The 26,600-nt window shown below is 43.3% G+C and overlaps 1 protein-coding gene across 1 annotated transcript in view; it reads right to left on the minus strand.

Moving 5' to 3' along the window:
- The window catches only part of MTHFD1L (methylenetetrahydrofolate dehydrogenase (NADP+ dependent) 1-like), a 213,743-nt gene that overhangs the window by 182,991 nt on the left and 4,152 nt on the right, over positions 1–26,600 (minus strand). Inside the window, exons 2-7 of the mRNA XM_012655557.1 lie at positions 20,426–20,510; positions 19,072–19,122; positions 18,928–18,981; positions 12,976–13,100; positions 11,500–11,600; positions 9,981–10,117 (exon numbers count right to left, since the gene is read on the minus strand). Of these exons, the coding sequence (XP_012511011.1) occupies positions 9,981–10,117; positions 11,500–11,600; positions 12,976–13,100; positions 18,928–18,981; positions 19,072–19,122; positions 20,426–20,510 (553 nt within the window). The remainder of the gene's footprint in view (positions 1–9,980; positions 10,118–11,499; positions 11,601–12,975; positions 13,101–18,927; positions 18,982–19,071; positions 19,123–20,425; positions 20,511–26,600) is intronic.

Raw genomic sequence — 26,600 nt, forward strand, 5'->3', positions numbered from 1 at the left:
AAAAAAAAAAAAAAAAAAAATTACAATAACTAAAGAAATGGAAAGAGATCCAGGATTCTTTAGTGAACATACTCATTCACATGACATCTCTCAAGTTCACTGGGGCAGACCCTGGGTAGGTGAGGATCTAAAAACAAAAACCGAGCCCCTGCCTGTAAGATTTACAATCGGGATCTTTAAGATGCAAGGGCACAGGGCAAGCTACTGGCATAGGAGAAGAAAGCATTAAACATTCGATTTCTACTATTTTCCTCACACAATGTGGAAAGTAAGCTTTACTAATATTTAATACCTGGGTAGACAGGTGCTAGCTGGTCAGCAGTCACACCTGCAGAACAGGGAGGGGTCCCCAGGGAAGGGAGGGCTCTACCACACCAAGGTGGTCGCCTCACCAGATCCTTCACTTTCAGTGAACTGGGATACACTGCAGTATATGTGCGCACGGCTAAGTGGCTTTATGGATCACACTGTGCTCCAGAGCAGATTCTTCACAACGGTTTGTAATAAGACAGCCAGTGTTCGTGAAAATCTTACGTAGCATCAAGGCTCCTAGACTATCTCACGGCAAAGTCCTAAAGAGTTAGGTGTTGCTCTTCTTTTATAAGATGTCAAAATTTCCAAATTTGCAATCCTTTTCTTTTCCTTCTTTCCTTTTTTTTTTTTTTTTTTGAGACGGGTCTCGCTCTGTCACCCTGGCTGGAGTGCAGTGGCATGATCATAGCTCACTGCAACCTTGGATTTCTGGGCTCAAGTGATCCTCCTGCCTTAGCCTCCTGCCTAGCTGGGACTACAGGCATGCACACACCATACCCGGCTAAATTTTTTATTTTATTTTTTGTAGAGATGTGGGTCTTGCTATTTTGCCCAGGCTGGGCTTGAACTCCAGGCCTCAAGAGTTCGTCCCATCTTGGCCTCCCAATGTGCTGGGATTACAGGCGTGAGACACCAAGAGCACCTTTCTTGAAAACAGACAAGTAGCTGTCAGGTTGGGCTACGGTGTGTGGCTGCCCTCATGCAGTCAACACGTTTTAGGAAGATTCCTCTGCAAGCTGGATTGCAAATGGGCCAGAAGGGTCGGGGAGAAGCATGATACTGAGACATCCCCAAGGAGGCATCAGGCAGGATGCAGGATGCACAGGTCTGGAACTGAGAGTGCTCTGGGAGTGTGGGGAGGCAGTTGGGATGCATCCACATGTGGGCAGTGGTTAAAACCAGAGATTTGGATTAGGTTTCCCGAGGGAAACAGGCAGAATGGCAAGGAAGGCAGACGAACACGCATCTTGGGGAGGACGAGATGAGGAACAAATGATGGAGACCATGGTGTGGACCAGGAGTTAAGAAGGGTAGGAAGGGCCGTTTTCATGTAGGCTAAGGGGAAAGGGTGTGGCCAACAGGTTTAAATGACACCAGTGGTCAAGCAAGATAAAAACAAAAAATACATTTTTGGCAATTAGGAATTAATTGGTGATTTTACTATAGAAACGGGCATTAGCAACCATGCCTGGCATATTCCTGTCATTTGAGTAGTGCGTGTTGCCTGCATATGGAAATTTCGTTCAGGCAAAATTTGTCACGAGCAGAATCCCTGCTTGTTCATCAATTTTTCTAACTTAGAACGTCTAACTTTTTATTTGAAATTAACTGAATCTCTACCATGAAATGATTCTTTGTATCTATGAATTAAGGCTCACCTTTCCCTGAAATATGAAGCATACTATCCAACAGGAGGGTAGAAATCACAGTGTAACTACTCTGAAACAAGAATGTCAGACCATTTCCATTCAGATGCTGTAATACTTTGGCGAGATAAGAGGATGGCAACTGCAGCACAAAGTATTGTCCCCACTCCACGTCCACCCAGTGATCTCATCCTGGGAGAATCTTTTTCCTTTCAGGAATTGGGTGTATTTCTTCTTTCCACTCTCCTCTGTGATCAGCAGAACAGATTATTGGCTTTTAAAATTGTAAGACATTTCTTCTGGTTATTGCATAAATCAGACTGACTACAAGCCAAATGGACAACGGGAATTATGATTACAGCATTTATCTACCATTTTCCCCCAAAGGATAATTAAATGATCTTCCTTTTTCTAAATGTTCCTAAGTTCGCCTCTTACTTCATCATTCAACTTACTTACTGCTCAGTGTATGAGAATAGCAAAGCTATTCAGTTGTGTCCAAATGTTAGAAAAGACAGATAGATAATCACTTCAGAAGTGAGCTCGATACTAAAGTCATGACAGATGATAAAAGGAACACGCAGCCTCAAACCTAAGTAATGGATATCCTTCATCATGATTAATTCCCTTTCTCACACTCACTCACACCCTAGGAAAAAAATTACATTAAAAAGTAGGGCTGAGAGAGAGAGAGAGAGAGAGAGAGAGAGAGAGAGTGTGTGTGTGTGTGTGTGCGCGCGCGTGTGTGCGTGTGTGTGTGTGTGTGTGGTAAGCGGGGAGCTTCCCTCACGTGACAGGGACTCGGGAGCACAGAAATGAGGAAATGCTGAAGTTACAGCTCCCAGAGCAACACCAAGCCAGCCAGGCTGCACAGAGGAATCAGAGCCCTCGGGATTTACGCATGTGCTGCTACCCATGTACTTTAATACACGCAGCGTGTTCACGTTCACTCAAATTGATGTTGCCGGGGGAAATTTAGCGTTGCATTTCCTGACATTCACGTTTTCCAATGCTGAACCTCACACCGCACACCCACAGAGTTCTGCATTCCGCTTCCTGTGAGAAACTCTCCTGGGCTTCAGTCGTCTCCCCTGAAAAGTGAGGAATTGAGACGCAGCCGGGAGAGCACTGTGGGTGGAGTCCCACGACCTGGACTCAAATCCACACTGCTCCTGAATTAGCGACAGTCAGAACCAAGGCTCTCGGTGAGCATAATACCTCGTTTCCAGGATTGTAGCACGAATGAGATAACATATACAAAAAAGCCCTGAAAACGAAATCTCTATACAAATATAAGGTGCTTTATTGTTATAGATTATGTTTAAGGCCTTCCCATTTAAAAATTCTAATTCCGTGTCCTTAGAAAGCTTCACCTTGGAGGAGAAGGCGTGGAAGAGCCAGGCTCTGCCGATGGTGCAGACAATCGAATGGGAGATTACACGCAAGGCGTGCAGGGCACGCTGCCGGCTGGTTCTGTGCAGGACACAGCCCATAGCCCTGCTTCCGGGATTGGTGACGGCGCTCTTTTGTGCAACATACACCTCATGTCCCCATCAGGGCGCTGATGACAATGAGGACTTATTTGTGCCTGGTCGCAGGTGACTGCAAAGTAACACGGATTGCATGCCGGCTGAACCTAACCCTATAGTTTACAAGAGTGTTAAAGCGCCAGGTGAAGTTTCCTACAGAAAAATCGGAAACTTCGTCGATACGGTTCTGTTGCATTATTTGTTAAACTGAGACTGAAATTAGAATGTTTTGCCCAGAAGACAGAGGAAGGGCATCTAAAAGGGGGAGGGTGTAGGGAAAGGTGGAGATGGATGGAATTTCCATTAGAGTTTTACTCACATATTTGATATAAAAACACATCATTTCTCCTAACTTTCAGTTTCTCAGCTTAACTTTTGAACCATCTAAGACTAGTCCATCTTAGATCACCCCCTCTTTACCTGGCACCTTCTTGATCTCACACCCATTAATTTCAATACGTTGTCTCACAAATCTTCTTCTCAACACTGCTAAACAAAATCGCCTGATTTTTTTGGCTTTTAAAAAAGTTGCATTCACCTCCGTCTCTGGTGTTAATAAGCAATGCAATGATCAGATAGAAGCAAGAGTGAAAAGCAGGGAGCTGATATCCAAAAATGTGTCAAAGAAAGCTCAGGGCCTACACTAGCTACGTAATTACACACCACTGACGACCTTGGCTACTTGCTTAGCATGGGTTTTGGTGCCTGGGAGTGTCCGGGGCTATTCTCTGCCCCTCGCCTGGAACAGGCGGGGAAGGGGAGGAACTCACATAGCTGAGGCTGTCCTGTGTGTCCACGCACCTGACCAGGGTGCCTGCCCTGCCCTCTCCAAAGACTGCACACCATCCCTTCTGAAGAGCGAGGCTGGACAGCTGGTGACAAGCCCCAGGCCTCAAGGAGGGGACAGCCTTCAGTCTACTTCAGCTTGCGTCTCTTCCACGTATGTCTCTGGGATTATAAACAGTTGGAATAAAACAACCGTGTCTCGATGTAAGTCCAGTGTCTTCGGCCTTAGTCTCTCTGATATTCTACATCTGAGAGACGGCAGGTGGCAAGTGCTTTCTGGCTTTAAATATTAGAGATTAGACTTTATGTGATTATCTGGAATAAGAACTGACACGAGGTCGGGAGTGGTGGCTCACGCCTGTAATCCTAGCACTTTGGGAGGCCGAGGTGGGAGGATTGCTTGAGCTCAGGAGTTTGAGACCAGCCTGAGCAGAAGCAAGACCCCATTTCTATTAAAAATAGAAAAATTAGCTGGATGTAGTGGCGAGAGCCTGTAGTCCTAGCTACGCAGGAGGCTGAGGCAGGAGGATCGCTTGAGCCCAGGAGTTGTAGTTTGCAGTGAGCTATGTCAGTCAAAAAAAGGGGAAGAGCTTACACGAGACCCTGTTAAAAACACAGGCTGTATTGCCACCTCCAGTTTTAAATTATATGATCTTTGGAAAGTCTCTGAGCCTCAGTTTCCCCATCTGTACTATGGAGAGGAGGACAGCTGTGCCCAGCAGGAAGAGCGTGCCGAATCAATATGGTAACAAGAGTTCAGAACAGTGGTTCAGAGTTGCCATTTAGTCAACAAGCGTTGTCTATCATTACTGTCACTACAACGGGTTACTGTCTTAAGTGTCGCCTGTACTGTTAAAAGGAATTGTCATATAACTCACTCATCTAGTCCAGTGTAAAAGCTAGAGAGTTTCCTCCCCTCTGGAAGAGATATTATTCTTTTTTTCAAAAAGCTACCCTTTCACATATATAACACAAATACATTTAGAATTTTCCAATTCCCTTTTAAAAGCCTTTTATAAGCCACGCTGTGTGCTAAATTTAAACTGGAAAGGACTTTGCGATCGTTTAGCTTTGCTCAAAAAAGCCAGACACTTTGATCTTTCAAATGTGAAAGACCTATATTTTTTCCTACCTCTGTTACGACAAGTTTTGAGGGTCTCTGTGCTCAGGAGGAGGAGAAACGAGATCCTCTGAGGAAAACAAAACAAAACGGTTCTCATATTTCTAGGTTATTTCTTCTGCACGCAGCTGGGGTTTACCTGATTCGTCCCAGCTGGAGGCCGTTTCGGCACCACCGTCCAGCTGGGCGCTGCCCGAGGTTCGGAGGAGACTCGAGGGAGCGAGGCCCATGGTGCCTGCCAACCTCTCTCTTCCGCGGAGAGGGCACCACCCCACCTCGTAAACACCACATGCAAGGCCTCTCTCGCCTCGGGCTGGCTTTGGAATCGTGTGCAATCACCGGGGTGACGAAGAGGCCATCTCCAAACCTACACTCTTTCCCAGGAGTGGAACCAACAGTGTCGTGCCACTGCAGGGGCCCGGGAAGTGAGTGTGGGGCTGTGGGGGTGGAAGAAGGTGGAGGAAGAAGGGGATTCCTTAGCCCCAGCCCAGAACATCAGATCCAGAGCCTTGGCTTGCTGACATCTGCCACTCCACAGCATATGGCTGATTTGGACAAATGCCCAGACACCCTCCCCACCCCATGCTAGGATGCCCGTGGAAATGCACAATGCATCTCAGAGCCTGGGAGGGATGCTCACAAACAAAGCAGGAACTTCTTCTCGATTTTTAATGATACACCCCCCTGGGCGTAAGCTATAAAGCTACCAAACACAGAAGTCTATTCTGGTTTTCTGTGGAACTCTACGAGGGCAAATCTTAAGTCTTCACGCTCAGGCTCCATGGAGATTTTAGACATCATCAGTGTCCGTAGAAAATCCCTGGATGTGGGCAGAACGACAGAGAAAGGCTCCGTTTGTATTTAACGAGCTCAATGTAACTGTCCCTCAAAATCCCAGGGCCTGGCAGTAAGGAACGGTAAAGAACGTGCAGTAGGCACGCTGTGAGGCAGAGGGCTTGCGGGTAACAAGGACGGGACACAAGCCGTCCCCAGCTCTCTCTGTGACGTTACTTAAAGTTGATAAGACTCCAGCTGAGGACCAGAAGGTGAGCCTGGACTGGCCACAGCTGGGGTCACTCCAGGCAGTCCCTGCTCTCTCTGGGACACTGTCTCTCGGCAGTTTTGCTTTGGGTTTAGCTCCCTCAGCCAATACGTTGTTGGGGACCTCACAGACGGAGATCTAGACCCTCTCCCCTTCCCTATCCAGACAGCGGAGGCGCATAGACCAGACCTCCAGGGATGGACCCCAGGCCACACTGTTTTATTAGTTTATCTAATGATTGGATTGGTCTACCTGATCGACCCACATTATTATACAAGCCCTGTGAGGGAGGGAGCGTTACGCCCCCATTCTGCACACGAGCAAGCAGGCCCAGAGCGCTTAAGTGACAGCTAAGGATGGAACCCAGGGCTGTCTGCCCCCAAAGCCTATGCTCCGCTGCTTAATGAGGGCACAAATGTGCCCGACTCGAAAGCTTTGAAGGCAGTTCCTGGTGGCTGCAGCAGGCTGCCTGCTAACTTGAAGGTCATCCCACACCTGTAAGGCTACCTGTATTTAGGAGCTGGCAGATAGGCCTCCAGTGTTACAGTCACACGCTGATGCCCAAACCTCTCACCCCCAGCTGTGGAAACCCTGCCAGATGTCCCACAGGGAGTCTGGCTCCACGTCTAGAACAAATAAGCAAAGAAGAAACGCTCTTCAAAGATAACGTCCTTCTACTTAACAGTCATAAGCCTTGGCCTGTCTTCTTCTTTCCCCAACTCTTTTATCATAGTCAATAATAGGAAGCTAAATGGACCATAATCTTCAAATGCACTTTTATGCATTGTCGATTAAACCGGACAAAAAACACCCCCATCTGTTGTTGAATTTTCCCTGCTGGTGTTTTCCACAGTGGAGATTTTCCTAGGGTGTGGGAAGTGTGGACAGAGCCTGTCCCCGTCAGATCCCCCAGGACACTAACCCGAGCCGAGGAGCTCGTGTACCACTGTGCCCTGCCGACCCTTTGAGTGGTACAATCCGCTTATTGCCACGGCTCCAAGGAAGGCTAGAATTCCTACTGAGACCAAAAGCAAGGGTTTTCTTCCCCAGTTTCTTCTTGTAAAAATCAGACACAGGAAGTGTGACAAGTCAAACTTCAGGGAGAAGCATGGAGGCACGTTGGGGGTGGGAGGAGGTATGTGGCTGGTGCAGGGCCAGCTGCCCACGGACACCGGGAATTTGAGGTGGGAGCATGTCATATGGAGGTAGCCTAGGTAGAGGGGGACAACTGATCACCTCTTCCCATGATTTTGGCTACAAAGATAAAGCACTAAGAGTTAAAGTTAACAGTCTCTATTTTTTTACTTTTTTAATTTTTCTTTTGATGAGTCTCGCTCTGTTGCCCGGGCTAGAGTGCCATGGCATCAGCCTGGATCACAGCAACCTCAAACTCCTGGGCTCAAGCGAACCTCCTGCCTCAGCCTCCCAAGTAGCTAGGACTACAGGCCTGCGCCACCACACCCGGCTAATTTTTTCTATTTTTAATTGTCTCGTTAATTTCTTTCTATTTTTAGTAGAGACTGGGTCTCGAACTCCTGAGTTCAAGTAATCCTCCCACCTCGGCCTCCCAGAGTGCTAGGATTACAGGCGTGAGCAACCTTGCCTGGCTTAAAGTTAACAGCCTCTAACATTCATGGTGGTGCCTTCATAAGTACCAAAAACTTAGGAAAAAAATTGTGTGTGTAACAACAACTATTAGAGAGAACATTTCTGTGTATACAAAAACAGTTATGTTACCCATTTTCTAGATTCTCTAGAAAGCCAAGCCATTTAATCATTCTCAAAGTTAGGATGAGATTCATCCCAAAGTACAGAGTCAAGGTGATAAGTGATTTAGTTCCATAATAAAAAGTACTTAGAAAAATGTCTTTGTTTTTCAAAAACACAGATACAACTAGCAATAGTATCTGTGGCAGCTGTGAAAACATTCAGTTGCCAGTGAAGGTATTTTCTTTTTTCACCACAGCTGTTCGGTGCAGAGCAAATTTATTTTCCTCTTCCACTAAGCTTCCAAATCAAAAATTCTGGGCTCTCAAGTGCAAAATATTATCCTTGCATTTTCTTGGATAGGCTGCCACCATGTGGTGACTACTAAAATTGCAACAGGTTCAGGTTTAATTGCAAGACCACACTCCAGAGCTGTCTTAAACAAGCGTTACCTAAAGTAAATCCACCTGCCACACAAATATTCCAAATCTGTTGAGACATCTGAATTTCCTGGCAGGACTGCAACTTGCTCCTCATTTCCATTCTCACACAACATGAGGAAAGTGTATTTTTAGAACACGTTCTGTAGTAATTTACTGCACTCACTTTAATTTTACTTTGCTTGAAATCTGTGAGTTCCACTGTCAGTTTTTTTGGTTTTTTGTTTTGAGAAAGAGCCTTGCTCTGTCACGGGGGCGAGAGTACAAGTGGCATCATCATAGCTTGCTGCAATCTCAAACTCCTCGGCTCAGGTGATCCTCCTGCCTCAGCCTCCCAAGGCGAGAGCCAAAGGCCCAGCTAATTTTTTTCTACCGGCTAAATTTTTTTTTTATTTTTAGTAGAGATGGGTCTTGTTCTTGCTCAGGCTGGTCTTGAACTACTGAGCTCAAGGGATCCTCCTGCCTCGGCTTCCCAGAGTACTAGGATTACAGGCGTGAGCCACTGGCCCACTGTCAGTTTTTTTTTTTTTTGAGACAGAGTCTCACTTTGTTGCCCAGGCTAGAGTGAGTGCCGTGGCGTCAGCCTAACTCACAGCAACCTCAGACTCCTGGGCTCAAGCGATCCTCCTGCCTCAGCCTCCCGAGTAGCTGGGACTACAGGCATGCGCCACCATGCCCGGCTAATTTTTTTTCTATATATTTTTAGTTGTCCAATTAATTTCTTTCTATTTTTGGTAGAGACAGGGTCTCGATCTTCCTCAGGCTGGTCTCGAACTCCTGAGCTCAAACAATCCGCCCGCCTCGGCCTCCCAGAGTGCTAGGATTACAGGCGTGAGCCACCGCGCCCGGCTTTACTGTCAGTTTTTGAAATGAAAAATTTTATTAACTATTTCAGATATAAGTAAAAGAATAATATAACACACCTGGACGCCCATTGCTCAGTTTAAGAAAGAAGGCATGGAGGTCCCTGGGTCTCCTTCCCCTCCTCGTCCACATCCTTGCCCCGATAAATGCTTTTCTGATTTGGGTCATAGTTCCCATGCATTTCTTTTCTTTTCTTTTCTTTTTGAGAGAGAGTCTTGCTCTGTTGCCCTGACTAGAGTGCTGTGTCATCATCATAGCTCACAGCAACCTCCAACTCCTGGGCTCAAGTGATCATTTTATCAAATGACTATTCTGCACCTACTGCGGTGAATATATAGTTTTTAATCTGATAATGTGGTAAATTACAATAATAAATTTTCTGATGTTAAATTACCCTGGCAATCCTAAAATAAATTCAACTTGGTGCTGTATTTGGTTTTCTAAAATTTTGCTCATGATTATGTCATCTATGTTCGTGGGTGAAAATGGCCTTAATCTTCCTTTAGCACCTGGGCCTTGTCTGCTTTTGGCACCCACAGAGTTAGGATACGCTCCTTCTTTGTCCATTCACTGGAGAAAAGATTAGATCAGAACGATCTGTTCTTTGTTTGACAGAACTCATTTGTAAAACCGCCTGTTGCCTTTTTTGTTGGCTTCTTTGGTAAGTGGACTGATTCAATGTCACTAATAGCTATAGGTCTATTCAATTTTCTTTCTCCGACTTTATAAGTTACATACTTAGCTTACACACTTCCAGCCTCTTCTTTTCTAACACAAGCGTTCGAGGTTGTATGTTTCCAACATGGAATTTACCTTGCTTTGAAGCTGGGGTGTTTTCCACTGGGAGCTCATGGTCAGGGACCCTCTTCTCTGGAACAGGCACAGCAGGGCAGCTTCCACAGCCCCATGGGCCCCTATTACCAAGATCTTCTTTCCATCTAAGTTGACACCTACCAACCAAATGAAAATTCAATATTAAAATCAAAACTTCAGATCCTTCCTCCCATACTGCTTTGACTCAAGGAAAAATGCCCTTTTAAAACATGGTCTTCTTAGCAACACCCTACAATGACCGTAAGCTAGGAGTGGAGTGCTTTAATTAACCTAGATTCTCTATCTGAATGCTTTTGGTTCCAATTCTTATTGCTGATTTTCTTTCTACAAGGCATTACTATAATTTACTCTCTGTGATTTGCTCTTCTTTCTTGGAGAACTTTCTGGTGAAGTGGCTCAGAATCACCATCTTGATAATCAATACGATGGAAAATGCTGTATACACGGATTATCTCAGAGATTTGACCTTAATGATTACTGCTCAAAAGGTATATCCTGAAAGTTAATCTTTTACTAAACCTTAGGTGTATATTTTTGGAATTTTTGTTTGATTGTTGCATGTTTGGAGTGGGAGAGGGGAATCTGCCTCTTTTCTAGCCAAATTGACGTAGAGAAAAATTTAGTTAGTTGAATTTTTATGTTCTCAGCTAGACAGCCCTTAAATATATCAGATACTTGGCAGTAATTTAACCATTAAATTTAATAATGAAGAAAGAGAAAATATTCATTTCTATTTCACTAACATAAAAATTTAAGGTCAAGGGGAGAATGATGGAAAGTTTTTAAGTACTGACTGTTGAAAAGGATACTGCTCACTAATAAATCCCAGTCTAGGTTTCTGTATCCTAAACTACATCTGTCAGCTTCTGCGTTTAAGTCTTCAATGTCAGTCTTGATCCTTTTGTAGTTCATGAGCATGATGACTGGGTTTTCACACTCATGCGTGAGATGTGCCTCCCTTGAACCTTGTTACCACATCAGCCCATTATCCGTATTGACATTATACATACTGACAGATTTGATAAATTGACACTTGAAACATTTTTCACTGTGGTTATTTTGACTGTTTCACCAGGGAAACGGAACATGTTTAAAACAGGCCAGTCACTCATCTTTACTAATTTCTCTTTTAAATTATAATATAGTCAATCTTACTAGAAAAATTTTCCAGTTATTCATTTGTACCTCCCAAAAGAAAAGTACATCAACATTAAGTATGACTACCAAGTTTCAACTAGAATCTCCCAGAGACAAATCCTTATGAAAAAATAATGTAAACACCAATAAACAGAAAACAGTATTTCTTTTCTTTTTATTGAGACAGGATCTCACTCTGTCACCCTGGGTAGAGTGCAGTGGCGTCATCACAGCTCACTACAACCTCAAACTCCTGGGCTCAAGTGATCCTCCTGCCTCAGCCTCCCAAAGTGCTAGGATTACAGGCGCGCGCCACCACCACACCTGGCCAAAAAACAGCATTTCTAAAAAAGCACCCTACCTGATTTTTCGAGAAGTTCAATTACAGCTCTGGCAACAGGTGAAACAAAACATTCGTGGGCATCTCCACGAACCAGCTTCCCTAGGTTTACATCTGTTACTCTGGATCGGAAAATAAGGGAACAGGTAAGTCAAAGCCCAGTCAAAACTCACTTATATGTAGTTCACATGTATTGTCTCAAATAACATACAAGTCAATGTCTGATAGACACGATACACTACACATGAATTAAACAGAGCACAGGCAATAAAGGCTGTTAAGCCCCTCAGGAAACTTCACTCTGGTCCCTACCTAGGGTTTTCTGATTCTGCCCACATACCAGGGTGTAGCATAAGGCTACGCAGGGCTGCACTTCACAACTCCACAACTCCAGAGAGCCCCTTTCAATGAACTACAGTGCAACAGTACCCCTGGAATAGTGCAACACCATGGCCCTGCAGTCCACTTGAAACCAGAACCAATCCTAAGGATCTGGAATGACCCGGTAAGACCTGGGGTTCACAAGCCATGACTTTAGTATTTATCTCCTCGGGAAATCCGGAAAAAAACAAACAGGTGACCACACATTTTCGATTGCTTCTGTGCCTTTCCTTGTTCAAATCTAAGAAAAAACATTCTGTAACTGTCCACCAGGGGGGATCAGCATGTTTCCTGGGGATTAAAAACCCCATTTTCCTACACGGAAATTAAGAATTATTATATTTTATAGTACACTGACAGTGTCAATCCAGATTAGTAACAAAACATTTAGAAAAGTTTTCATAATTTCCTCCTTGTATGAAAGACTTGAAACTATGCCCTGATACGTTCAGATTCTGAAAGTTCTTCTCATTGATGAGGGCTTCTTCTCCCTGTGCAGTTAGTCTGTTACAGCACTGGAGATTTTCGTGACAACATTTTAACCTGTGTTTTGGTCTACCCCAAGCCACAATAACAGACTAGAATGGAAGATGCCTGGGTGTCTCAGGGAGGTGGCAGCCTCTAAATCCAGCCCCTGGAGGATATACTACCAGATTAAGAGTCTAACCGTATAAATTTGCTTACAACCTTGTGACCCTAAACACATGTTCTTTTTTGGCCACAGTATAAGATACAATAATTCCTAATTTCCATGTAGGAAAATGGGGTTTTTAATCCCCAGGTAACATGCTGATCTCCCTTGGTAGATGGGCAGTACTCTTTGTCCTATGAAGCTTACGTCATGCCACGGCATGAATCAGGGCACCTGATAGTTATGATTTTTCCTTCAAATTTCAAATAAAACCTGTGTCACCCAAGCACTGTAAGGGGGTTAGTGTATTTTCCAAAATATGTGTTTTCTGTATACAGCATTTAAAAAGTCCTCAAACTCCTGAAATATTTTAAATGATTTTTTCATCTCCTAATTACTGACATAGTTGAAACAAATAGCAGGAATTTACAGGAGAAAAAGTGATTTAGCAATAGGTTGTTTTTTTTTTAAATATGTTTTTTTACCCATCAATATCTTTTTCTGGTGTCAAGGCATTGAGGACTTTGTTGCTAAATGAGTTTTCTGAGATCTGAAGAGCAAGGCCATGTACTCTGGCGTCTTCATTAATCTTCAAGATTTCATCTATAATCTAAAGAGAAAATAAAACAGACACCCAAAAATTAGTTTTGTGAAAATAAGACCCAACAAAAGAAACTTTATATAAAAACTGGATTCATGGCCGGGCGCAGTGGCTCACGTCTGTAATCCTAGCTCTCTGGGAGGCTGAGGCGGGAGGATTGCTTGAGCTCAGGAGTTCGAGACTAGCCTGAGCAAGAGCGAGACCCCGTCTCTACTAAAAATAGAAAGAAATTGGCCAAACAACTAAAAATAGAAAAAATTAGCCAGGCATAGTGGTGTATGCCTGTAGTCCCAGCCACCTGGGAGGCTGAGGCAGTAGGATTGCTTGAGCCCAGGAGTTTGAGGTTGCTGTGAGCTAGGCTGACGCCACAGCACTCTAGCCCAGGCAAGAGAGTGAGACTCTGTCTCAGAAAAAAATAAAATTAAACTAAAATTAAAATTAAAAAAAATTAAATTAAATTAAAATTAAAAACAAAACTGGATTCATGAAGCATGTTATAGTCTTCTTCTTTTTTTTTTTTTTTTACTCTTTGTTGAAGCCTCGGTCTAAAGCACAATGAAGAGGTCTAGTTTCTCTTTTCATCATGTTTTAACAAGCTCAAAAAAAGAAACAAAAGCTTGGCTGAATTTTTTAGTGACTTCTCTGTCTTTCTTATTGTTCTACTCTGTGCCCAAACCAAACCAAACCAAACCAAACCAAAGCTCAGCAGCTATTAAGGATTAGATAGACAACAGACAATGCTGGGTGAATAATCATTTTAAGCCAAACACACTGCCAGTTTCCAGGGACTCCAGGAAGCATGAGTCTCCGGTGCTCCAACCTGATCCAGCTAAGCCTGTGAGCTTCAAATACAAAGTATTTAACAAAGCTTAGGAATCATGACATGCAAGAAGTCACAGAGGCCCTTAGGGTCTCTGGACCTGCATGGCCCATAGGAAGCCTTTCCAAAGGCATATGATAGAAAAACGCTAAGCACACACAACTCCTTTTAATAGAAAACACTAATTCACGATTTATGAAAAAGACCAAAGTACAGTTTGGGAAGCTAATGTGTAATAGCTAATGAATGGCTAGGAACGTCTCTAAATAAACAATGCTTTGTCCTCTCTCTGTTTTTCTCTATTTTATGCCAGGAAATAAAATCCTGACTCATTTCACTTAACAAGAGTATTTGCTCACAAGTAAGAAGATACTAGCCTGTGCATACAGATGTCGCTCTGAGGAAGTGTTAGTTTACCATTTTTGTTCCATTGCCTGCTAAAAAGTCACTGTGGTATTACTACCTGGTAGGGAGAAAAAAGCTATTTGATGTACAAAAATCAGAAAGAAAATTTGTTTCGTTTATTCAGCATTCTTTCATTCTTCATTCAACAAATATGTTTGGAGCACTTACAGACTTTGTACCAGTTCTAAGTAAAGGAAATGCAGCTGTACACAAAACTGCCCTGGTGGAGCTTACATTCTAGTGGGGGAAGCAAGACCCTCCTCCAAAAAATAAGTAATAACAGCAATATACTCTCTGGAGGTGAAAAATGATACGTGGAAAAATAACGCAGGTTAGTTACATGAGTAAAGGGCTAACAGAATGATGGGGGTGGAGGGTGGTCAGAGGCTGTGAAATCTAAGAGCCCAAAATGAAGTGAGGGAACCACTGTTACCTGTACCTAGGATTTGGCAGGAGCAACAAAAACAAAAACAAAAATCCTAAACAGTAAACTAAGATACTTTTTCCAACATCATAATGTCATACTGATTCACTTTATGAGAATTTCACGAAAGAAAAATAGGGAATAAATGATTCCTTGTCAAAAAACAAGCCAAGGCAAAGGTACCAAGAACACACAGTGGAGAAAAAACTGTTTCTTCAATAAACAGTCCTGGGAAAACTGGATATTCACATGCAGAAGAATGAAACTAGACCCTTATCTCTCGCCCTTTACAAAAATCAACTAAAAATGGATTAAAGATTTAAATGTAAGAATGGAAATTATAAAGTTTCTACCAGAAGAAAATACAGGGGGTACACTTCATGACATTGGTCTGGGCAAGGATTTTTTATATAGGTTCTCAAAAGCATAGGCAACGAAAGCAAAAATAGACAAATGGGATTACACCAAACTAAAAAGCTTCCACAGAGCAAAGGAAAGAATCATCAGAGCCAAAAGAAAACCTACAAAATAGGAAAAAGTATTTACAAACTGTGTACCCAACAATGGGTTAATATCCAGAATATATAAGGAATTCAACTCAATAACAAAAAAACAAATAATGTGATTAAAAAATAGGCAAAAGACCTCAATAGACATTTCTCAAAAGAAGACATACAAACTGGCCAGGAGGTACATGACAAAATGTTCAATGTCACTAATCATCAGGGAAATGCAATCAAAACCACAATGAGATATTACCTAACCCCCAGTTAGAATGGCTCTTATCAAAAAGATGACAACAACAACAACAACATAACAAATGCTAGCAAGGATGTGGAGAAAGGGGAACTTCTACACACTGTTGGTAGAAATGTAGAACAGTAAAGCCATTGTAGAAAACAGTATAGGCCGGGCGCGGTGGCTCACGCCTGTAATCCTAGCACTCTGGAAGGCTGAGGTGGGAGGATCGCTTGAGCCCAAAAATTTGAGACCAGCCTGAGCAAGAGCGAGACCTCATCTCTACTAAAAATAGAAAAAATTAGCCTGGCGTGGCAACGCGTGCCTGTAGTCCCAGCTACCCAGGAGGCCGAGGCAGGAGGATCACTTGAGCCCAGGAGTTTGAGGTTGCTGTGAGCTAGGCTGACACCACGGCACTCTAGCCTGGGCAACAGAGTAACACTCTATCTCAAAAAAAAAAAAAAAAAAAAAGAAAAGAAAACAGTATAGATTACTCTATAGACAGTCCTCAAAGAACTACAAAAAGAACTACCATATGACCCAGCAATTCCCGCTACTGGGTATATACCCAAAGGAATAGAAACCAGTATGTTGAAAAAACATCTACACTCCCATGTTTATTACAGCACTATTCATTATAACCGAGAGATAGAGTCAACATAAGTGTCCGTTAATGCTGCAGTCTCCAATCCTCAGGCTGTGGACCAGCGCTGGTCACTGGCCTGTTAGGAACTGGGCTACACAGCAGGAGGTGAGCGGAGGGTGAGTCAGCAAAGCTTTATCTGTACTTACAGCCACTCCCCATTGCTCACATCACCACCTGAGCTCTGCCGGCCCCCACCATGGAAAAATCGTCTTCCCTGAAACCGGTTCCTGGTGCCAAAAAGGTTGGGGACTGCTATGTTAATGGATGAATAAATAAAGACAACGTGGTATATTTATACAATGGAATACTATTCAGCTGTAAACAGTAATGAAATCCTATTATTTGCAGCAACATGGATGAAACCTGGAGGATATTCAGTTGAGTGAAATAAGATAGGCACAGAAAGACAAATACCGTATGATCTCACTTATATGTGCAATCTAGGAAAATTGATCTCATAGAGATAAAGAATAGAATGGTGGTTACCATAGGCTAGGGAGGGGAGGGGGTTAGGTAGGGAGAGGTCAATCTGCAGGTACAAGGGTACAGTTAGATAGGGAGAACAAGTGCTGGTGTTCTATCACATAGTAGGGTAACTATAGCTAATAACAATGTGCTGTATGTTTCGAGATAGCTAGAAAAGAGAATCTTGAAAATTATCACTACAAAGAAATGATAACACACTCTAGCCAGGGCAACAAAGCGAGACTCTGTCTCAAAAAAAAAAAAAAAAAAGAAATGATAACAGTTTGAGGTGCTGGACATGCTAATTGCCCTGATTTGAACATTATATACATATATTGAAACATCACACTGTACCCTACGGAACATGTATAATTATTATGTGTCGATTGTAAACAACAGCAAAAAAAGTTAAGGGCTATCAATATCAGTGCCAAAACAACCCAAAGAAATGCAAATTCTGCCGCAGACAGTAAATGTCCTTCTGCGAATGGACAGCAAATCTCTCTGCAAGCTGTAAATGCTGGTATGACAGGTGTCTTAATATTCGTGACATATTTAACACTTAATATTTGTAACATATTACAGAGGCAAGCATGGCAGATGCTATTTGCCCAATATCCACTTCCCTTCTTTCTTAGTAATAAACTCTTGATTTTTAGCTGTGCTAATAAATGATCTAGGGCTTCCTGGTCCACAGGCTGCACTTCCCAGCCTCGCCTGCAGTGTGGCCGGGCAATGAGGCTGGACCGATGGGTGGGAGTAGAGTTGTGTCCTTAAATGGAAGAGAGTAGGGGCCTGTCTTTGTCCTTCCTTTTTCTTGCTGGTGACAATGTTGAACTTTACCTGATCCTAGAAAACAGGGAAGGTTAAGAAATCGCCCCACTCGTCTACGGCCGCACCGCCCTGAGCGCGCCCAATCCCCTCTGACCTCGGAAGCTAAGCAGGGTCGGGCCCGGTTAGGATCTTGGATGGGAGAAATCCCCCCACCGTCTGTGTATGCCAAAAACCACTCTTCCCCAAGTGACTGAGGTAAGACGCAGAGATGCCCCCAGTCAACCTAGGACAAGGCCAGACACAGACTCTACAAGTTTCATTCTTTGTCTCAGGGAATCGCTTGTCCGCACTGATCAATCAGATCAAATGCTTGTTAACCACACTTTGGGTAAGCTTCCCCCCGCCTCCCGTCCCTGACATGGACCTCCCTCAGGCGGAGCCAGCAGACAGCCCCTCCTGGGAACAGGCTGACCTCAGAGTAAAACATTCTCTGATCTACTACCCCCTCAGGCGACCTTTCCTCCCACCTCCCCTGCAGCCAAAGTCCCTTTCCCTACCTTGCAATAATCCTTTCAAATAACTCTCCTGACTAAGTCTGGATTTATTTTTTATTTGACACTGGCTAGACTGTGAGTGTGACAGGTAGAGCTGAATCTCCATTCTGGCCCAGGAGGTAGCACAGCAAAGGTGGCAGAGCAGAGGGACAGTAGGAGCCTGAGTTTCTATAACTTGCTGATGCCATCAGCCAAGGACTGCCTACTTCCAAACTCTATTCACGCTTAAGAAAAAAAAAATTTATTTAAGATTCTGTTATTTGAGGTTTCCTATCCCACAAAGCCTGACCCAAAAAAGCATAAGGAACAAAAGCAAAAATACAAATAATAGCAAAAAACCAAATAATCTGATTAAAAAACAGATGAAAGACCTGAATAGACAAGTGGCCCGAGGTCCAGGTTCCTCACCTCTGCTTAGCAGGGAGGCTGCTTCTCCCAGGCTTGAGATGACACCTGGGGAGGCCGTGACTCCCTGCTGGCAGAAACAACCAGATCACACGGAACAGCATCGGAACAGCAGTGAAAGGAACACTGTGGGTATTTTTTATCCGCTTCCCCAATAGACCACTGAAGGAAACACAGATGTTAGCCTGGAAAGGACCCTGAAGACCATGTGGTCCTGTTCTTTTATTTTATCAACAAGACAACTGTGACCCAGAGAAGCCAAGGGAATGACCCAAGGTCAACCAACCTGTCAGGACAGAGCCAGACCAGAACCTGTCCTGCAGACACCTGCAGCCTGACAGTTTCCACTAAATGACGCTGCCACCACAGCTGAAGAAACACAACTAAAACCGCCAAGTGGCCGCTCAAGTCTTCAGGAGAAACATACAAGAAAGGACAAAGAGATCAAGAAGCATTTATACTGGAGAAAAAAATTTTTCTCTCTAATAACGCAGCCACAGGAAAAGGCTGGATCTGTTGCAGCCACAACTGAGAGGTGCGAACAGGCCCACTAGGTCTAAAGAGGAAAGGAAGAGTTTCAGCGCTAAATGCTCTGCGGTGATTACCTCATCTTCACTGCTATCCGGAGGAAGGCAAATGTGAGTGATGTTCAGACCGGCCTGAAAAGGGAACACAAGGTTAATTGTCACTATAAGAGAATACAATGTTAAAAATGATAATGAATTTTTAAAAAATTCAACCGTTCTCACCTCCTCGGCCAAATTCTGGCTGATTTCCTGCATCAAGTTGTCATCACCTGCCTTAGGAGAGGGGAGGAGGGAAAATGTAATAACATAAAAGTATGTTGAAAAGGCATAAAACATCATACAGAGACCAATTTTGGGATTATAAATGATCTAATTACAAAGATGATAAGGAAAATGCAGAAAAAGAATCGTATTGCTTCTAAAAAGGGACTAATGGCAAGTATTTACAAAAGTATTAATTTCTCAGGTTTTCAAGTTATGTCACTTAAAAAAATATATCCCTTGGCTGGGCACGGTGGCTCACCCCTGTAATCCTAGCACTCTGGGAGGCCCAGGCAGGAAGATCGCTTGAGCTCAGGAGTTTGAGACCAGCCTGAGCAAGAGCGAGACCCCCGTCTCTACTTAAAAAAAAAAAAAAAAAAAGAAAAGAAAAAGAAAAAGAAAATTAGCCGAAAAAAAAAATATCCCTCATATTGTAAGACATACATGGTAACATAGAGAGCATCCCTCCATAAATGAGGACAAAGATAGGAGTTTAAGTGGTTTGCCCTTAGGTACAAAGCCAAAGAGTACAGAGATTCCCAGGAGGCCCAATCTAATTTTCTTTCTATTGTTCTAACTTGTCTTTCTTTGTAAGGGGATGTGGATACAGATCCCAAAGAACGTGAGTAACTTGAGCAGAGCTCTACAGCCTTGAAAAACAGCACCGATGGAACTAGTGGCTGCTATTTTGAAACACTAAGTGCGTGCCAAACCCCCAACTGTCGGGCTGTGTTAGCTTACAGGCTTGGCTTGCCTCATTATCCCTCGGCACCTGCCACCACAAACGTGTGCCAATCGGGATGGCAAACAGTGCCAACTGCAGCTCAGAACCAAGGGGCTGAAGCCAAAAGATGTTCGCGGCTTGCAAAGCTCTTTTGACATGGCAATGACTTCTGGCCCATGAAGCTCATAGGAGGCTTTAAGAGAGAGCGTCAAAAGATCTCCAAATACCCATGTTTCATCTAGCATCTGTCTTCCAACAGAAACAAAGGGGAATTTTTTTTTTACCATATCGTGAGCATTTATGAGCACACACAGACCACAATATATCCTGTGTAATGCAATTTGTGTGGGCACCGACCTCCTGACCTCTGAAAACTACCCCAGAGAGGAAGACTCACAAGAGACAACACCTTCAAGCAGGGCGGGACCTACCGAGACCCCAAGGAAGCAAATGACCAAAGGAAGGGAAACCGACAGCATTTCCACCTGAGCCATCTCTTCTTTGACGAGAAATGCAGATGGTCTTTTGCATACAGTTTTCTAGAGTGAAAGGCATCCTAAAATAGTAGGACTGAATCAGTTCCCGGCTTACCTGAATAATAGCAAGAACTGGCTTAAAGGCAGGGTTTTTTTCTTGCAATAATCTCAAAGCTTCTTTTGAATTCTGAATGATGTCTCTACATTGAGAAAGAAAAATAACACAGTCGTTTCTTGGTTAATGAGTAGAAAGGCTTGATACAGCACATTTTCTTAGAAAGTTTGTTATTATAAGTGAAAATAATGAGACAACAGAAGGATGCGCTCCACGTACATAGAGAAAAGAAAAACAGCTCAGAGCAGTGCGAGTGAGCCACGCAGGCCCAGAGACCAGGAGGGTGGGACTTCAGCCATCCCCTCCCCACAGCCATGCCTGGCGGCAGTTGGTTAAAGTCCTTTGTTCCAGACTAGATCCTGCCTTTAAAAGCAGTTTAAAGAGGATAAGCAGCAGGAAGAAGTGGATTTTCCCTTTAAAGATCCACTTGTAACTGCTGCTAATCGACTTGAATCTATCCTGCTCAGTTGGAATCCTCAAGCCTGGCCCAGATAAACTCTCCACTTATATTAATGCTTATAAAAATTTTGCCTCAGCTTCTTCCTTCTAGGTTGACAATACAGTGTGGAGGGGAGAGACAGGATAACAATGAAATCAAGACACATAAACGCAGTGTAAAATGTGGCAATCCAATTCTAAAAATATGCAGAGGGAGACAAAGTAGATGCTAATAATTTTCTAGGAGTGAATTTTTCTCTTGTGTCTTCCAAGTTTACTATAATAAAAAGTTTGGGTTTCTATTTTAAGTAATTTCCTTCCTCCACCATATTCACCCTCCAAAAAAAACCAAATTTGGCGTCCACAGGGAATGCGAATGAAGGTGGGGAGAGGGTACCAAGGATGGGGCAGGGGAGGGGCTTGCTGTTGGACAAGAAGTGGTGGGTCAGGGTAAGGTCCAGGGCCCAGGGAGGGGAGGAAGGAAGGAAGGAAGGAAGGAAAAGGAAGGTAGCAGAAATGTAGCGGGCACATCAAATTTGACAACGCTACAAAGATCTCCTAGGGAGAGAAGCATTTGGACCTTCTAAAAGCCCAGCAGGGGCCACCTTCACCTTCACCTCTCCAAAGGTGACAGTGCTGGCCCAGGGTGGGGCAGGCCTAAGTAAATGTGGGATGAGTGACTTCAGAGGCCGCCTTCACCACCACCACCCATAGGAAACGTTATCTCGTTTTCTCCCCCTCTCACAATAGACTAAAGATTCAGCCAAGGCAGTGCCCAAGCTTCAGTGTTAAGACCATCTTTAAATTTCGTTTTTGGTCTCCCGCAGGGTCTTGCATGCACCTAGCAAAAAATACAAGGTGAAAAAGCTCCAGCCAGATACCATCAGCCATAAATTGCCAGGAACAAAAAAGTATCGAGCAGCTTCTCCCAGGTTTCAGAGAGGTAGTGGACAAACGTAACTAGAGGACCTTTAGCTTGCCAGGAGCGGGTCGAGGAGGGAGGGGTGCACAGAAAAAATTTAAAGGCTTCAAAACCAGGATCACCCTTTCTACTGTTAACTGAGCTACAAGTAGGCTAGGTGGGCAGGCAACTGTCTGTGACCTGTGAACATTTCTATTTGTTTTGAAACACTGGGGATAAAGCAACTTAATCCCCAGCCAATCAATTACATTATTGTGTTGAATAAAGGAGACCATATGGGAAAGTTTACAAATCACCTCACAAATGAGCACTAAAATCCATCTGTCCAATAATGGGTGACTGAGGTCCATATGCTATGCTCTCTCCAGCCTGTTTTAACTGCTAATTTGGGCATGCTGGGTCTTTATTTCTGCTTGGTCTGGGAAGGCACTGAAGTGTGGGTCCTAAGCAGCTCTGGGCATAAGGATCATCTGGAGAGCTTAGTAAAAATAAAGGTTGTGCTGCTCAGGAATGGTGGCTCACGCTGGTAATCCTAGAAGTTTGGGAGGCTGAGGCAGGAGGATCACTTGAAGTCAGGAGTTCAAGACCAGCCTGAGCAACATAGTGAGACCCTGTCTCTACAAAAAACAGGAAATTTAGGCGGGCGTGGTGGCCTGTGTGCCTGTAGTCCCAGCTACTTGGAAGGTTGAGACAGGAGGATCACTTGAGCCCGGGAATTTGAGGTTGCAGTGAGCTATGATCACAAGTGAGGCTCTGTCTCTAAATTAAATAAATAAATAAATAGATGCTTCTGTGCCTCACACCAGAAAGTCTGATTCAGTAGGTCTCAGCAATTTTGAAGGAGTCCAAGTAGTTCTGAAACACTGACTGAGTGGAAATACAGCCCAGGACTGGTATTTGGGAATTTCATTTATAAGCGTGGGCAAGCGGGCAATTGACTTAGTCTCTAAGGACCTCAGTCTCCTCACCTGTAAAACTGTTATACTACACTGACTCTTGACTTTTTTCTTATGATTGTACATATTTTTTTCCTGTCACCCAAAAGTACCCTTAAACACTAAGAACACTCACACTAATAGCAATAACTTTCTCAAGGACATTCACAGAATCGCCAGCCCTTCAATAAAATGAAAGGAACACGTCTATACATAGGTCAGCAATAGTTAAAAAGGAATCAGATTTTTAAAATAGTGTCTGTGTGTGGGGGGTGGTGGATAGAAAAGAAAACAGCCACAGCTTCTTTTATTGTGTTTTGCTTTATTGCACTTGGGAAGATTTTTTTTTTTTTACAAACTGATGGTTTGTGGCAACCCTGCATCGAGCAAGTCTATGGGCACCATTTTTCCAACAGCATGTGATCACGGTGTGTCTTGTGTCATGGTTTGGTAATTCTTGCAATATTTCAGACTTTTTTATTATTATTATATTTGTTAGGGTAATCTGTGATCAGCGATCTTTGATATTACTATCAAAATTGTTTTGGGGTGCCATGAACCCTGCCCATATAAGATGGTGAACTTAATCGATCAATGTTGTGTATATTCTGACTGTTCCACCAACCAGCTGTTACTGTTCCTCTCCCTCTCCTCAGGCCTCTCTATTCCCTGAGACACAGCAATATTGAAATTAGACCAGTTAATAACCCTACAATGTCTGCAAAGTGTTCAAGCGAAAGGAAGAGTCGCACCTCTCACTTTGAATCCAAAGTTAGAGATGATTAAGCTTAGCGAGGAAGGGAGGTCAAAAGTCAAGACAGGCTGATCACTGGGACTCTTGAGTCAAGCAGTTAGCCAAGCTGGGAATGCAAAGGGAAAGTTCTTAAAGGGAATTAAAAGCGCAACTCTAGTAAACATAAAATAAAAGTGGTAAAAACAGCTTCATTGCTAATATGGAGAAAGTTTCAGTGGTCTGGATAGATCAAGCCAGCCACAACATTCCTTTAAAGGCCAATCCAGAGCAAGTTCCTACCTCTCTTCATTTCTGTGAAGGCTGAGACAGGTAAGGCGGCTGCAGAAGAAAGAGTTGGAAGCTAGCAGAGTTTGGTCCATAAAGTTTAAGGAAAAAAGCTGTCTCCATAACATAACAGTGCAAGGTGAAGCAACAACATCTGATGTAGAAGCTACAACAAGTTATCCAGAAGATTTAGATAAGATCATTAATAAAAGTGGCTACAATAAACAGATTTCCAACATAGACAAAACAGCCTTCTAGTGGAGGAAGATGCCTTTGAGGACTTTCATAGCTAGAGAGGAGAAGTCAGTGCCTGGCCTCAAAGCTTCAAAGGACAGGCTGACTCTCTTGTTTGGGGCTAACGCAGCTGGTGACTTGAAGTTGGAGCCAATGCTCATTTACCAATCTGAAAATCCTAGAGCCCTTAAGAATTATGATAAATCAACTCTGCCTGTGCTCTATAAATGTAACAACAAAGCCCAGGTGACAGCACATCTGTTTATAGTATATTTACTGAATATTGTAAGCCCACTTTTGAGACCCACTGCACAGAAAAAAAAAGATTCCTTTCAAAATATTATTGCACATTGACAATGCACCCGGTTACCCAAGAGTTATCATGGGGATGTACAAGGAAATTAATGTTGTTTTCATGCCTGCTAACACAATATCCATTCTGCAACCTGTGGATAATTTTGATTATTTAAGAAATACATTTCATAAAGCTATAGCTACCACAGACAATTATTCCTCTGATGGATCTGGGCAAAGTAAATTGAAAATGTTCTGGAAATGATTCACCATTCTAGAGACCACTAAGAACATTTGTGGGGCTCGTCACAGTGGTTCACGTCTATAATCTAACACTCTGGGAGGCTGAGGCAGGAGGATTGCTTGAGCTCAGGAGTTCGAGAACAACCTGGGAAGAGCAAGACCCCATCTCCACTAAACATAGAAAAATTAGCTGGGCATCTTGGCACGCAACTGTAGTCCCAGCTACTTGGGAGGCCGAGGCAGGAGGATCGCTTGAGCCCAAGAGTTTGAGGTTGTAGTGAACTATGATGATGCCACTGCACTCTAGCCCAGGTGACAGAGCAAGACGCTGTCTCAAAGAAAAAAAAAATCTGTGATTCATGGGAGGAGGTCAAAATATCATTAAGGTTGATTCCAACCCTCTTGGAAGATTTTTGGGGGTTCAAGACTTCAGTGGAGGAAGTAACCGCAGATATGGTAGAAATAGCAAGAGATCTAGAATTAGAACTGGAGCCTAAAGATGTGACTGAATTGCTGCAATCTCACGATAAAACTTGAACGAATGGGGAGTTGCCTCTTATAGGTGAGCAAAGTGGCTTCTCGAGATGAAATCTAATCCTTGTGCAGATGCTGAGAACATTATTAAAACACCAAAAAAAGATTAGATTACATCAACTAAGTAGTTGATAAAGCAGCAGCAGGATTTGAGAGGACTGACTCCAATTTTGAAAGAAGTTCTACTGTGGGGAAAATGCTACCAAACAGCATCGCACGATACAGAGCATTTTTTCTGGAAAGGAAGAGTCCATCACTGTGGCAAACTTCATTGTCTTATTTTAAGAAATTGCCACAGCCACCCCAACCTTCAGCAACCACCACCTTGACCAGTCAACAGCCATCAACATCAAGGCAAGACTTTCCACCAGCAAAAAGATTACAACTTGATGAAGGCTCACAGGATTGTTGACATTTTTTAGCAATAAACAATTTTTAAATTAAGGTATACATAGTTTTTTTAGACGTAAGTCTATTGCACACTTAGTAGATTACAGTGTAGTGTAAGCATAACTTTTACATGTACTGGGAAACCAAAAAATTTGTGTGACTCATTTTATTGTAATATTTCCTTCATTGTGGTGGTCTGGAACACAACCCACGCTCTCCCAGAGGCATGCCTGTATAGGCAGATAAAGGGGGTTCAACACCGTTACCAGCTAAACTAGTAAAACAAAACTAGCTCTGGCTCCCTATAACTCCTGTGCGTAATGTTTCATTCTTTGGGTTACTCATTATTCTTCCAGTTACAAGCAAAGCAAACAAGAAAGGAGACACCAGGCTCAACAAATCTAAAAAGTAGCATACGTGCTTCTAGTCAGTGACTTTCCTGACCTTGGGGGAGAAAAATGGCCTTGTCAGCTTCCATTCTGACTGAGAACAGTGGGAGGGAATGTGGGATTCTCTAGCTGGGCTGCCATGTGTAGCTAAAACCCAGAACTCTATTGTTAAAGGTAATAATATTACTGTTACTGTTACTATTACATTGAATGTGTCCACTACCACTGCTAGTACCACGGACTCACACTCCTCTCCCTCTGGGTGTTTGCACAGTAACGTGTGTTAGAGGGTCTGCCTTGTAATATAGCCATGTCCCCCAGCCTACCTTTTGGCTAGCTGTGGCCGCGCCAAAGCGTTTAAGAGAAAGCAGCTGGTAGTGTTATTGAAAATTATTATACCGATTTAAATACATCCCTGAATGCTGAGCCTATTGATTAATAACGTTCTACATTTCAACTTCTCAACTTTTTCAAAGGCAAAAGAGGTATCCTTCTATAAATATAGCGAATATTTCCAAAGCAGTTGCCTCCAAAGACAGCCATTGGTGTTTAGAGAATTAGTCCAGGTTAGAAGCAGCACAGAGCAGTTTACCAAACCACTGCCCTGGAAATGAGTAGACACACTCAATACAACAGTAATAATAACGCAGCTGATGATGATGGCGGAAATGACTGAGTACTTCCTATGGATAGTACTTCCATGCATTTTCCTCTTCTTTAATAACAGAACTCTGAGTCTTAGCTGGACACGGCCACCCAGCTAGACAGTGCATCTGCC

The sequence above is a fragment of the Propithecus coquereli genome, unplaced genomic scaffold, assembly GCF_000956105.1.
Source record: "Propithecus coquereli isolate 6110/MARCELLA unplaced genomic scaffold, Pcoq_1.0 Scaffold48, whole genome shotgun sequence".
Lineage (NCBI taxonomy): Eukaryota > Metazoa > Chordata > Mammalia > Primates > Indriidae > Propithecus > Propithecus coquereli.